A 14,400-nucleotide genomic window follows, 5' to 3' on the forward strand; every position below is an offset into this window, starting at 1 on the left:
ATGCTGTCGCCCACGGTTGTCTCATGTTTCCTCATCTTTCTCTCTCTCAGTGACAAAGATTGTTTCCCATCTGTTGGTGGTGGAGCCAGAGAAGATCTATGCCATGCCCGACCCCACCATGCCCGACGGAGACATCAAGGCCCTGACCACGCTGTGCGACTTGGCCGACCGCGAGCTGGTGGTCATCATCGGGTGGGCCAAACATATCCCAGGTAGAAAGACATGGCTGCTAATGAATGACTGTTGTCTGGAAAATGGTTTCATGAACACAATTGCTCCTTGATTTTACATTTTAAGACAGTCAGGCATTTTTTTTTCTATTAAAGCCATGAATGTGCTTTAAAAATTCAATAGCAGAAGACTTTAAGTAACATAATATATTGAAGATGTATTTCCAACCAGCAGTTTTAAATCATCATCATTTAAAAAATACATATTTCTATTAATAGTTAAATCAAATGTTTCTAGTTTTGATAGCTGAATGTATGAAAGGCAACTGAATAGTTCTTGCTGTTGGTAATGGAAAGAAGTTGTGCTTTAATTTGCTGAAGTGATCCTGTATGAGATTACTGAAGTAGTTCACTGACTGTTGCACACACTTAAACACACACACACATTCATGGACACACACAGGATAATTAACATCTGCTACTCATCTGCACCTAAGGGAAAAGCTAGTCCCATATTCTAAAATCTAATCAATAAAGTGCAGCTGAAACCTTTGATTTGACTGGGCGGGGTGGGAGAGTCTGGGGTGTGGGATCCGCCTCTATGTCAATGTATTCCATTTCAATCCCAGACTTAAAGAAACCAATCCTCTTACGTACTTAAGGAGACTACACAGAGACTGTGGTAAAATTGATTTATTTAGGGAAATACTGACGGATATCCTCAGTCCTTGCTGAGGAATTCTTAAGTCAGACTTGCTGTGCAGTTTAATTTGTTTTATTTTTATTGGAGTTTTTCAAAATAATATAAAATGTATGTAATGTTGCATAGTAAAAAAAAATCCTCCTTCATGATCATAAATATAACAACCAGAGGATTTATTCTCCAGTTATCACAAGCTCTGTCCATTGTTAGCCTGAGTCGCTGATTCATGATCAGATTTACATTTGACACCTTAATTAATTCAGTTTGGTTTGGATGACGGTGTTGCTCACAAACCTACCCCGGGGACCTCATGCAGAGGCACAGGGGAGTCTGTGTGGACGTAGGCTGAGGAGTGCTGTCTCACCAGTTCAGAATTTACACTGAGACAAAAGAAGCCGTTTTATCCCTGACCTCTTTTTCATCGAACAACTTGAGGACAAGATAATGTCTTGACTAGGTCTTTTTAAAATTCAGGTATGCTTTTCAGAGAAGAGGGCAAAGAGGGCCTCAAGCTCCTCAATTTACTCATTGCCACAAGGGTGCAGAAATTAATTCAAGAAATTCACCACCATATTTTTGGAGCTCAGTCTCTGTTACGTCTTCTATGTATAACTATTGATCTTGTATGCTATGAAGATCTAAATCCAGACTTGACGGAGTTATTAAAGGGGCAGGTGACACTCTGGGGACACTTTACCCAGGGCCACGGGGTCAGAGTGTCATCAAGTAACGATTAAGACAAAAGGGGTCCCTACAGTTTAACAGTCCACTCCCACCATTACTCTCTAGTCCACTGCACAAATGGCCTTAACGATGAGGTAATAAGAGTCATTACTGCAGATCAATCCATTAATGCAAAAGTCCCTCAACATCTAGATGTAGATGTGGGGACCTGGGGAGGAAACAAGCACACATGAATAGGTTTTTGTTTTAATACTGAAATATTATTGTTGAATTGTGCTTTAAAGATGGGCAACACATATTATCTTATAATATTATCTTATAATCTTTCAAAATAAAACAGAAATTTTAAGTTGATGAATAAAACTGTTACGGTTTTAAGTTGGTAGCTGTAATTTATTTCTAGCCAGCCGCTGGCAGGACCTTTCACACGCAGTTATCAGGGGGTCAGAGGTGACCACTCATTTGTGCAGCTGTTACACACACACACCATGTAGATTTATGCTCAAAGCAACGGCATTCAGCGCCCTTTGGTTTTTCATGTTCACTCAGCTCAGAGCATGGCTTTCTTCCTGTTTTTCTTCACCACTCACACCCTCTACCATCATATGTTTCACACACTCTCTGGCTTCACTGTTCTCTTGCTCCCCTGGTCGCCCCCTCCTACTCCTCCTGCTCATATAAGGCCCTCTAGTCTCATTATTACCTCTGTCTTTTTATTAGGCCCATTAGGGCTCTTAGGAGGCCTGTAATGATACTAAATGAATAGAGAGTGAAGTGCTGTCTGTTTTAGACCTAGCTCTCAATGACAGCTTCAAGCTTCACTGCCGACCACTCAGGCTCTTCATTGTAGTGAATAGGGATTCAATTGCTTATCGGATCTGTACCTGCACTATACTGTTGCATACCCAGAGCAGTTTCTCTTCTGCAAACAATCATAAACACGTTAAGCTGCGTTGAGGACTACCTTACAGAAATGCTATTATGGTAAACCTCATAATAGGTGCAGTGGTTCAGTATGACCTGTAACCAGGAAATAATACATGTAGACTTACAGTGCTGGGAAATGTTTTTATCATGTTTTAGTTGTTTTGAACAAATATTGTTAATTATCAGCGTTTGCTTATTGTTTTATATAAATCATAATTCAGGTGTCATTGCATTTCTTTTGACATGTATTTGATGTTATGAAGCTAATTCAATAGTCACAGCTCACTGGGGCTAGTTTTTTTAACATACCTGTATCTGTCATTGAGAATGATCTATTGTCAATCAACATGTAGGTGATTTAATAGGAAATTCAGAGTAACTAAATAAAAGGTAATGAGCCTAGCTTAGTTCATTATGTCCTATTAAGTCCCTTTCTTATAGAGCTGTGGAAACCTGTGGGATGCCTTTTGTCATTACACAGGGAGGAAGCTGCAGGGACAGAGACGCAGACATCCCCCCGTTTGCTCAATATTGTGTCATGTTTGGTCAAACAGCAGTAAATCTGTAGGGTGAAATATTGATATTTCATCAGGGGGAATCACCCTCCACTGCGACACTTAACTCAGCCACCTCCAGGCGACGCACCTGAAGCTCCGGGGCGACCCCCAGGGAGCCAGGAAGTCACTCCATCGCCTCGGCAAATTGAGTGCAAGGGAAAAAAAAAAACACATGCCAGGGAAAAGAAAAGAAGGAGGCAGCTGTGGAGGGAAATATTGCAAAGACATGTAAAGAAAAGGCAAAAATAAAGTAGAACAGCGTATGGATGTATAATATAATTTATTAATGCTTCTGTTATTTAGCTGATAAACCGTAAGAATTTTGATTTATCTCTAAATAAAAACATTGCTTTTTTACAGTTGTTCTTTTTCTAGTAAAGTCAATTAAATGCGTGGCTAAATGTAGGTTTACTGACTCCTTCAATATGAATATCTTCATAAAGAGTCTTTGAACCCCTGATGCAGCCTACAGTATGTACATTCTGTGATCCCATAGTCCTCCCCTCCCCCAGTAAACATGTACCGGATGTCCTCCATCAACTGTCTGTTTGTCAGATCTGAGGCTTGGATCGATCCCTCTTTCGCATTTGGTGGACTGATTACAATCTACTAATCAATGACACCCCCAGCACTCTTTTCTCTCTGCCTGATTCTCTCTCTCCCCATCGTTTCTCTATTTGCTTGATAAGAACCATCAGAAGGACCTTTTTTTAAGTCAACCTGCTCCATTCCCGTCCATACACGCTCACATTTAAGTAAGTAGGGCGGTGGGTTCAAGGCTCTGGTCAATACCTCCAGTCACCCCGCTATTCACCATACACTAGTGAAAGGCATTGTGGCGGTAAAGGTCCTTTCAGGTGTCCGTCTGTTTGATGTGCTGTGTTTGAATGTTAGAGGAAACAGGTGATGAGTCAACCTTGAGAACTGGATAAATTAAGTTCATCTTAACTTTGCTAAATTAAGAATATTTTGTTATACTTACATAATATTATGTCGCCCCAGCACAATTACCTGAAAACAATTCAATTGTTTTAACTGCCCCAGTATACCTTTGCTTTAAATATATTTTACACAATCATGCAAATATAAATTAGTACAACATATAGGACTTCAGTGTGGTACAGTGACCTCGCTCCTTGTGGTGTTTGCATGTTATCCCCATGCCTGCATGGGTTTTCTGCTGGTACTCCGACTTCCTCTGACAGTCCAAATCATGCAGTTATGTTAAATTGCCCATAGATGTGAAGGTGAGTGTGAATGTTTGTCTGTCTCTATATGTTTGCCCTGTCATAGAGTGGCGATCTGTCCAGGCTTTTGCCACTTCTTGGCTGGGACTAGCTCCAACGATCCTCGACTCTTAACAAGAGAAGTTGTTAACATAATGTATGGATAGATCTATAGATATACATGACATTACAGCATATTCTAAATGAAATTCTCTTACTAAAAATAAATAAACCTGGCATTAAATATAATTACAGTGATTTTATTTCCTTTCTTTTTTATTTGTAGGTTAGTGTTAGTGATGGATTTATTCTCACTAAACGATGTCTCATACTTGCGTCCTGGGACATTTAAGGACCGACTGTTAATAGATGACGGTTGAAGCAGCCCTGACTCATGTTTCAAAGGCTCTCACATGATTGATTTATATTCTTCTCTTAAGCCTCTACATACAGTGGTCGGCCTCAGTTTCAAGTTGGGCTTCTCTGGGGATTGTATGGATTTGCATACACAGCCCATAAAACATATAGGGACTTGGGAAAGCCAGTAACAGACAATGGGGCTGATAAGTTGATCTCGTGAGTTGTCATGTGGTTGTACAGCGGTACCTGGAAATACAAAATAAACACATTCTTTTTAATCCTGCAGGTTTTTCCACTCTCTCGCTGGCAGACCAGATGAGTCTACTGCAGAGTGCCTGGATGGAAATCTTAGTGCTGAGCATCGTGTTTCGCTCTCTGCCCTGTGAGGACGAGATTGTGTACGCTGAGGACTACGTGGTGGACGAGGTGCAGGCGAGGATTTCAGGCCTGCTGGACCTGCACGTCGCCATCCTGCCACTGGTGCGACGCTATAAGAAACTGCGCATGGAGAAGGAGGAGTTTGTCACACTCAAAGCCATTGCCCTCGCCAACTCGGGTATGGTTAAGCTCCTTTTTAATTTTAATGTGCATCCCAAAATTTGAGCAAAAACAAAAAGCGTTTCAATCTGAGTCTCAGAGAAACATAAGGAGGTTTCAGTTTCACTAAGTTATCATCATATAACATCAATGAAGAGGTGGCACAAGATGGTAGAGAATACATTTAAGCAACAACAGTACATTAAATCCCTTCTCCTCAAATAGTTGCTGCTCTGAACTGTCGCCTCCTGGCCAAATATCCTTTACTTTGCTTTACAAGAGCGAAGGAGCCATGAGCTTGAAAGGAAGGTACATCTGTATGTTAAATCTCAAATAAATCGAGATAGTTGGCATTTAATTAAAGCAAACAAAGAAATAAGCGAAAAATGTCAAGTGATTGTCCATATCTCGTGAGCCGATCACTTCCACAATGAAGGATACCTGATAAGAGGGGACAAAAAGGTCAGGAGAATGGTTGTTTAATGCAACAACCCCTATATCTATCCCCCCCATCTATATTTTAATTTGTGTGCACACACGTGTGTGTATGTGCCACTGACACACTGCGCTCTCAGTTCTCTCCATCTCCATAACAGTAGCTGCCAGCGCACCACAGCCGAGGGAGATATATTTAGCATTTCATTAGGAAAACAGGGACTGTCAATAAAATGTGTTAAGTGGAGTGGAATGAGCGTTGGGGAGCGACGGGGCTCGTTTGTTCCAATGTGAAGATGCTGCGCCCATATCGACAGTTTGCTTTTCATGAGGCCAGGCCTGTCCCCCACTAATCAATGCCTGTTAGGAGTCTTTTCTCCTGCCTGACTGAAAAATGAAAAATGCTGAGCCCAGAGCTTTAGTCTTGTGATGACAAACTCTCCACGGGAGAATGCAGAGAGTGGAGGATAAATGGGACGGTAGGGAGGGAGGGAGGGAGGGAGGGAGGGGGTGTTGATGGAAAGACAGGGATGTAAAGGTAAGGGATAAGAGTGAGAGAAGAAGGCAGGGGGTTGAGCAGGAGGCTCAGGGAGAGCAAGAGGGCAACATCGGCTCAGCACAGCACAGTCTCGGAGAGCTTCGGCTCCAGGGGTCTTGTGGGTGTGACAGCTGTGGAAATTCATGGCCATTGATTTTGTAATTAGCGGAGTATCGACGGGATTGACGCCAGGCTGCTGACGGATTACATGGAAATTGCTCCTTCAAAGTTAGTTTTGCATTCCAGCCCTAACCTCCTTCAACATGCACATGAAAACACTCCCGCTCTCCCTGTGCATTCACACACACTGACACACATTTGAAAATGTTTCTCTCCTTCCTCCCCTCTCTTCACTGTGTTTCACACACACACACACACACACACACACACACACGCCCGCGCTCACACAGCCAAACGAGGATCAGATCAGTATTAACATGAAGGTTTCAAATGAAGAGTGCTGGAACACATGTGCGGTCCACATAGCCTAGTTAATTTCCCAAGATAGAAACGCAATTTACACAGAAGGCGACTGGTAAAAGAGACTTAATCAGTCAGTTAGGAACATAATTAGCCTTGTACTTTCCTTTTTTCTGCCTCATTTACATGTTCATACACGGTTTTACTTCACTCCTCAACTTTCACGACACATAGCAGAGCTGATCTAATTCACTCACGCACTTCAATCAGCAGCCACACTTGGTTTAGCTTTGGTAATACACTGTGTTTAGGAGTAGATGAGTCCATCTTATTCTGTTAGATATACCAAGATGAATTGTTTTGACTCCGTTATTGTGCTGAATTGAATTGACATTTTCTCGTGCAGACTTTTATCCATCAGTTAATGAATTGTGGATATGATGCCTACTCAGATTAGACCTGACACTGTAAGTCTCCGCAGTGAAATTGGCTGAAAGCAAACCGCTGTTTGTCCATTGAAAGACTCTGTCAGCTTGTCCTTTGGAGGACAGGCCTGTTTTGTTTTTTTTTCTTCTAACTTGTAGACTTATACATAGAGAGCAGTTTTTAATAAGTCTCAACTGGTTTTATTTTAGAGCCTATACATAAGGGGGCCAACTGCTCTTTCTTATGGAAATGAAGGCCATCTGCTGCCATCATTCAGCTGAACGATATCCTAGTAATGCAGCCATCTGAATTCATTAGCAGGGGGGGATGTATGTGGTCCATGATACCAAAAGAAATGAATCTTTTTCTTGTCCCACTGTATATTTATACAGACCTACAGTACCTCTCCCTCTCTCTCTCTCTCCCTAGAGTCCTGGGCACGCGTAGGCATTTATTTAAGGAGCGTCATTAACCACTAACAATAATAAAAAAAAAAAAAACTCTTTCCAAAATTGCATGTTTGCAAAGACAGGATGCAGAATTTAAAGGCAAACAATGCTGCTGCAAAACACCACATTGTTGTTGTAGCTATACATTTTTTTTGTCACAACCCTAATCAATAGAAAATGTTTTTCATTTAGCATTTTATATGTAGCTTTAACATATGATTAATAAAAAATTGCTTTATATTGTTTCCTTCTCTCCCCCACCGTCCTGCTTGCTCCAGACTCCATGCACATAGAGAACATTGAAGCTGTCCAAAGGCTCCAGGATTCTCTCCACGAGGCCCTGCAGGACTTTGAGGGCTCCCAGCACCCCGAGGACCCACGACGAGCAGGCAAGCTGCTAATGACCCTGCCTCTGCTCCGTCAGACCGCCACCAAGGCCGTTCAGCACTTCTACAGCATCAAAATGCAGGGCAAAGTCCCCATGCACAAACTATTCCTCGAGATGTTGGAGGCCAAGGCTTGACATCTGGGCCAGATGTTTAACAGACAGCTGCATCACCCAATGCAAGACGAAGGACAGCCCATGAAAAAATCAAGGGGGTGTGCCAATTGACAATGAAAGGATGAAGTTTGGATTACTGATGAGTCATTTTAACACTTTTAAATGGTAATAACCAGAAACTTGAAATGGTTTTGAAAGGGTGAATATCAGCCTGACTCACGTGGGATTACGATGTTGTATATAAAGATGTTGTGTACAGAAATCAGGCAACCGAGGTCTTGTTATAACCAGAGACCCATTGCTCTATATCACCTGAAGCTTCTGTGAATTTGTTTCTTCTCTTATGTTTGGCTCACATGGGAAGTGTGTTATTGTAAATGTCCTAAAGAACTACACGGCTACGTAGCCACATTCTGTGTTTTTCTGTCATTCATTCATATTTTTTTTATTCTCGGTTGTTAAAGCAATAGTCTCTAACTGGTCTACATATAATATGTGTACTGTATATTGTGTGAAATTGCACTGGGCGGGGGGGGGGAGGGGAGAATTGTTAGACATATTCTTATAATTGCCATCAAAGAAAACTGTACCCACCACGGGTATGTAAGATTCTCAATTTCCTCATAATATATTTACCTCATAGTAGCTTCATCAACTCAGTGGTTGTAGTCAACTTGGTGCTTACAGAAGGACAGTGGTTGGCTAGTCATCATATGTTTGTACTAAGCATCTACGAGTAACGCGGCAATAATGAGGGTTGTACTAGTGACATCAAGTCTGGATCAGTGCTTAATACTTACACGAACTAAACCCCCTCCTTACTTTAAACTTCTGTGTTCGGTGTCATACAGGAATACTGGCAACTAAACATACTGTGAAACACACATAATAAGCTATACTAAGAATTTTTAAACCATACGACTCCCCAAACAAAATAATTGTATGTATGTTTAACAGGGCACAATAAAGCCTCATCTATGCAATCTAATGCAATCTAATACACCCTTTAATGTAACCTGATAGCCCCTAATTACCACGACCTTACTGATCACTATTAATGCTTAATTTGTGTCATATAGGTGCTGATTCAACACTATTCCTATTTATGAGCCTATATTTTATGACGCTACAGTATTAGATTGCATTATATTGAATAGGTTTTGCTTTTTCTTATGTTCAGCCCTCTTTGTTTGGATCGTTATCTCAAACAGCAAGTGTCACTATATTGGCATTAGTTCCAGAGTTGATCGTAGTAGTGCTTAGTTGTGTGTGTCTGTATGCTATCCATCACATATGTGGACTTTATGCATTTGTTCTCATATAAAGTGTAGTGTGGACTACAGGGTATGCTACTGAGGAAAAGGGGGAGGGATGAAGGGAGATTTTTGATTTAGTTTTCACAGGATAAATAGTATAATATTTATCATTCGGATCTTGAACTCGAAGATACTCATTTCAAAGGCAGACAAAACACTAGACATAGACCTCAAATCATCACAAATGGTTTTGACGCTACTGGGCAGAGCTGCAACATATTTTTTTCTAAACAATGCTAATGCAAAAAAAAAAATGTGTTTGCAGCTTCTCTCATGTAGTTTGTTCACACAAAGGACTATTTTATGACAGCTTACAAGCAAAACAGTTAAGGAAATGATTTGGAAATATTGGAAAATCAATAATGAAGCCCTAATTGAGGACATTTCTTTTCCCTTTTATGTGAGTTGCCATATTCGAGACAACTTTCAGTGTTAGCAGTTCCTCAGCTCCTACACTTTGCTTATAAAAATCTCCTTGAGTAAGACGCTGAACCCCAAAGCTGCTTCCGTTCGTGTATGTGTGTGTGTGTGTGTTTTCTCACTTGTAAATGGTTTTGGATAAAACTGTCTGCCAAATAACTAAATAGCTGACATGCGACATACACACAACGGCCACAGCAGAAACTTGACAAAGATAATTTTGCCCTCGGTTCTTGTGATCTGTGTTGCGAGGTGGCAAGGTAAAATAAATAATGCACTACGTTTCTCTTGAATGAGGATGCTGAGCCATTTTAATTTCCATTTTTTTTATTTAACATGGCCACTTTTTTCAGATGGCTGGTATGTTACACTTTCAGTTCTATAAAGGTTTAAAAGTTTGTGTGCAGCAATATACTGACACTTGTTTTTCTGAGAATACTTTAATTACACTCTGAATTGAAGCTCAACAAAAATGGCTGCTTGCTGATGATATGTATCTTCAACAGTCTTTTAGCTCGTCTTTAATGAAGGTGCTAATCATTTAAACTGGCACTCTGTGTACGTTTCTCCACACACTGGCAGTCTGACACACTGGGGCGCACAAATTAAGTGAATAGATCTATATATTCCAGAAGTAATTGTAGACTTTTAGAGCGCAGTATCTGTAATAAGCCAGTTGCCAAATTATTCAGAAGAAGCAATCGGATTCATGTAACACAGTTATCAACATATTTCTTCCTGTCCTGATAACCTGAGCAGGTTAGATGGACACGTCTTATCATAAGATCCAGGTTATACAATGATAGAATAATCAGCTGCTCGTAGGGTTTTAGTGAGACGAAGTACATGTTAAAGCAGTTTTGTCTTTAATGTGTCAAGTGCCATTAGCTTCTGCCCAAACAAAAAGAAAATAGAAAGCCAAGCGACCAGTAACTACAGATGATCCCCACAGGAACAGATGCTATTGATTCACTGTAATGTAATGCATAGATAATTATAACTCAATACAGTAGAGAATACAATTCCCATGATGCACTTCTGCAAACGTGTAACCAGCTAATCTTTCCCACAGTGGAAATTAAGGATCTATCACCTCTATACAGTAGCAAACCAAAGCTTAGTGTGTTGAGATACTTTATAACACCGAATAATCAGAACTTTGAGGCAGCCGCTGAACACAATGATATTTACAGTATATTATTAATGGCAATAACTTCAATCTTCTAAGTATCCAGCTGTGCGTCCATTTATTTTGAGCATTTTCTCCTCTACAGCAGCTAAACATGATGAAATTTTCTTGTCTCTTTTGTTTTGTCTCTGTTTACATTAATTAAACATCAGTCTGTGTGTCAGTATGAGACACTGTGTGGAGCCTCAGCCTGTAGTCTAAGGCATGAAAGAGTGTTTCAGTGAGCACCATCAGTTCATGTTGTGCTGGCTTTGTGAAATGTTAATGAACATGTTCTGGCCAAGAACTGGACCAAAACGTTCATGTACCTCCTCTGTGCACTTTGAAGGCTGATAGCAGATAGTTGTTGCCCAACTTTCCCTTCTCCCAAATTAATATAATAAAATAAAAGAAAAATGCTTAATTTATTTTCAGAGTTCTAAAACGGTTCTACCACATCCAATTAATTCTAATTGTCTCCTAAGCTGAAATTCTCAATAGAAATGGAGCAATTAAATTTCTGCTTTGGCTCAACCTTGGGGACAAGAGACGTTTTATTTCAGTTGACGGCGGGGAGGGTTTGTCTAAACCTTTACAAAGGCGATTTCATGGGTGTCTGTAATAGTTTCATAACAGTGATCACTGGGCTATGCAAGGCAAATATGGCCACCTATGTTCCTTGTGTTGTAGAGCATCAGACTGACATCTAGTTATCCTTTGTTTACAATGTGGACATGCTGTACAGTGCTATACACTGCAAATGTATTGTGCATATTTCACTATGCTATACTGTAGCTGCTGTGCGTTGATATGACTATGATCATTTGTTTCATCTGCCTTTTTCATTCATTCATCAGTTCATGGTGTTTTTGCAACTTCAACACAAATTCAGAGCCCACCTGAATAGCTGTAGAACGTCCGTCATAGTATTGAGTCAAGGTGTAATTACTCAAGCTAGAATCCATCTGTTACATCTGGTCCAAGGTGGGATGCTCACTAATTTTCCTTTTGTTTTCTACGTCTTTGTGTCTTTCTGTTATCGGCACAGCAGGACGTACAGCAAGTGAAGTCGTCTAGACCCTATACCTCAATTCATATTTTGAAAATTACACTGAGTTTGGAAGCGGGCCATGGGTTCCTCCTGGGAATCAGTGGCACAGAAATAAAGTGACATCACTGACTGGGTATTAAAAAAATGTAGATGAACCTACTGCAACTGGGGAACACATTCCTCCGAGGAGAAAGCTGCTTATTCGCTGTTCCATTTGCGGACTTATCTTATCTCCGTGCACTCTGAGATGACGAGATTTACATAAAACATGGAGGAACCTCCCTGGCCATTGTGGTCCGCAGTGTATAAAGGACCGCACTAAGTGTATGTACCATAGACATGTGATTACCCAAGAGGTTTACTCCCTTCAAAAGCAATACCTTAGCAATTGTGATATATGAATCAAGTTAAAAGGGAGTTTTGGTTTATTTTAATTATAAAACTAACCCTATGTTGGGTGGGGGCGGGGTAACTGTGCACACACAGTCCTGAGAAGACAAAAATAGTTGGAACTGAGAAACAAAAAGCCAACCACAGCTGGGTTTTACTGGTCAGTACTGTGTGGCATTTTCTTGTGTTTTGTTTGTTGTGTTCATGCCTACTGTACCCAAGTGTAAATATATGCTTTTTGGAGTGAGTCAGATCTAACAGTGCACTGAATGTACAGTGACAATAAAATCACATGGTTTACGTAATCACTGCCAATGATTTTTATTGAAAAATATATTCTAGTTACAATACAACCTTGTTATAATTAATATGTAAAATATCTAGACAAGGTAAACTTATTTTATTTTATTTGAGGTCCTCTATTAACCTCTACCTATTCCTATTCCTATACCTATTACCTCTTCTATTCTGCATGAATTTAAAAGTGATTTTAACAAATTGACCTTATGAAATTTTGCTCCGTCTAAGAGATCTGTGATCTAAATTTTATGTTCATGTAAATGTTTTTTTTTTTTTTTTGTTTTGTTTTCTTGACATTGGTACCCATCTCTTGCCAAATCTTTACCCGCCTCCAGAGAATTGCCGTTGTGTTTCCGTTGTTAATACCACTTTCAGCATTTGTTTGTTAAACTCAAACAAGGCAGCTGTTTCTAGTATTTAAGGATATTCAGAATATTGACACTATAAAAGAATTTGTATATTTCATTAGCATTTTCAGTTAACAATATGCACAACCTTGATATAAACTACAATAGATTTTTAATCATAATTTGGAAATGTAGTCAAAATTACCTTTTTTTAAATGAATAATAAATACTGAAATGCTTTCATTATTTACAAATCCTGTATGTAACATACTGCACTACTACTACTTTTAAATTATTTGCTGTAATCCGCTGCTGCTTTTAGCTGTTAGTAGTGAATAGTGATATTAAATCCATGCTGAGGAATCTACTGCATATCCAGAGTTCAAGTACAGCTTTACCTTCATTTTGTACTATGGAAAAGAAAAGCATGGTCCGACAGTGCCTAGCATGACCAGTGATGTGTTTGTGTGTGAGTGTGTGTGTGTGTGTCCATATGTGCACTTGTACATTTAGCAAGACATTGCCTTGGGGTGTAACGGCATCCTCCTGCTCCGACTGTCAGTTGGTTAGCTGTCTACACAACGTCTCATTTGACCTTGTGATGGCTAAAACACTGGCTGAATGCACATCTAACACACTCCTTTCCTTTGTGGTGCAATCCTGTGGAAGTCATTTAATTTACTGGGCTTTCAACTTCAGCCAATATGGGGGCTGGGGGAGTAGGTCTGTGTTTAATCAGCCTGCCACAAATCATTCCCCTAAACAAAATCAACCATGATGTCCAACGAAAAGATCTCTCAACAGAAGATTGAATTAAATAAATAAATAGATGGGCTTGTCACTTTTTCATTTTTTATTTATTCTCTCAGCACAGCTATGCCCGCCACTTCGTTTGATTGCTGGAAATAACAACTGTGTATTAACGTGTGGTTTGTTCTGCACAGCATATCAGTATTATCAGTATTTAGCGAATGCATATTTGTTGTGCACCGGCAGTTAAGGACTGCTGAGATGTAACTGGGGCTAAAAATAATAATAAACTACAATGATAAAAGTTCAAAAACTGAGGAGAATAAAACGCTTATTTGTGTCATGAACGGATCGTCACAGCATCTCTTTTTTCACATGACTTTCTCCTCTGTTTTAGTCATGTGGAAGAGAACTCGGGCATGGCCCACTGTCCTCAGAGTGACTTTCCTCCTTGTAAACCATATTTTATTTTCCTTAAATCATCACCGGTTGTGAAGCCTGTCTGTGCTCAAGAAGGGGCACTGACACCGCTACAGTGTGGTCTGTTAATCAGCCAACCTTGTTGCCTGCGTCTTTCAGAAAATCTATGATCACACTGTTAGTGCAACCTTGTACTGTCACCACCAGCTTTGGCCGTACACTCACACTCCTTCATTTCCCTCGTGTGGATTATTCAGCAGCTGAGGTGAGAGTCCACTGAGAATAGGCTGTAAAGTGTCAGTCA

At 40.2% G+C, this 14,400-nt stretch overlaps 1 protein-coding gene across 4 annotated transcripts in view; it reads left to right on the forward strand.

Moving 5' to 3' along the window:
- Nucleotides 1-8,023, forward strand: part of LOC113149433 (estrogen-related receptor gamma-like) — a 29,958-nt gene extending 21,935 nt beyond the window's left edge. For 3 of the 4 annotated variants that reach the window (XM_026341553.1, XM_026341554.1, XM_026341555.1), the window contains 3 exons: nt 51-212; nt 4,914-5,183; nt 7,711-8,023. In XM_026341553.1, coding sequence (XP_026197338.1) covers nt 51-212; nt 4,914-5,183; nt 7,711-7,955 — 677 coding nt within the window. In that variant the 3' untranslated portion in view covers nt 7,956-8,023. Of the gene's footprint in view, nt 1-35; nt 213-4,913; nt 5,184-7,710 lie in introns of all 4 variants that reach the window. The other variant, XM_026341556.1, reaches the window with a different exon arrangement.
- The last annotated feature ends 6,377 nt before the right edge of the window (nt 8,024-14,400 follow it).

The sequence above is a fragment of the Anabas testudineus genome, chromosome 24, assembly GCF_900324465.2.
Source record: "Anabas testudineus chromosome 24, fAnaTes1.2, whole genome shotgun sequence".
NCBI lineage: Eukaryota > Metazoa > Chordata > Actinopteri > Anabantiformes > Anabantidae > Anabas > Anabas testudineus.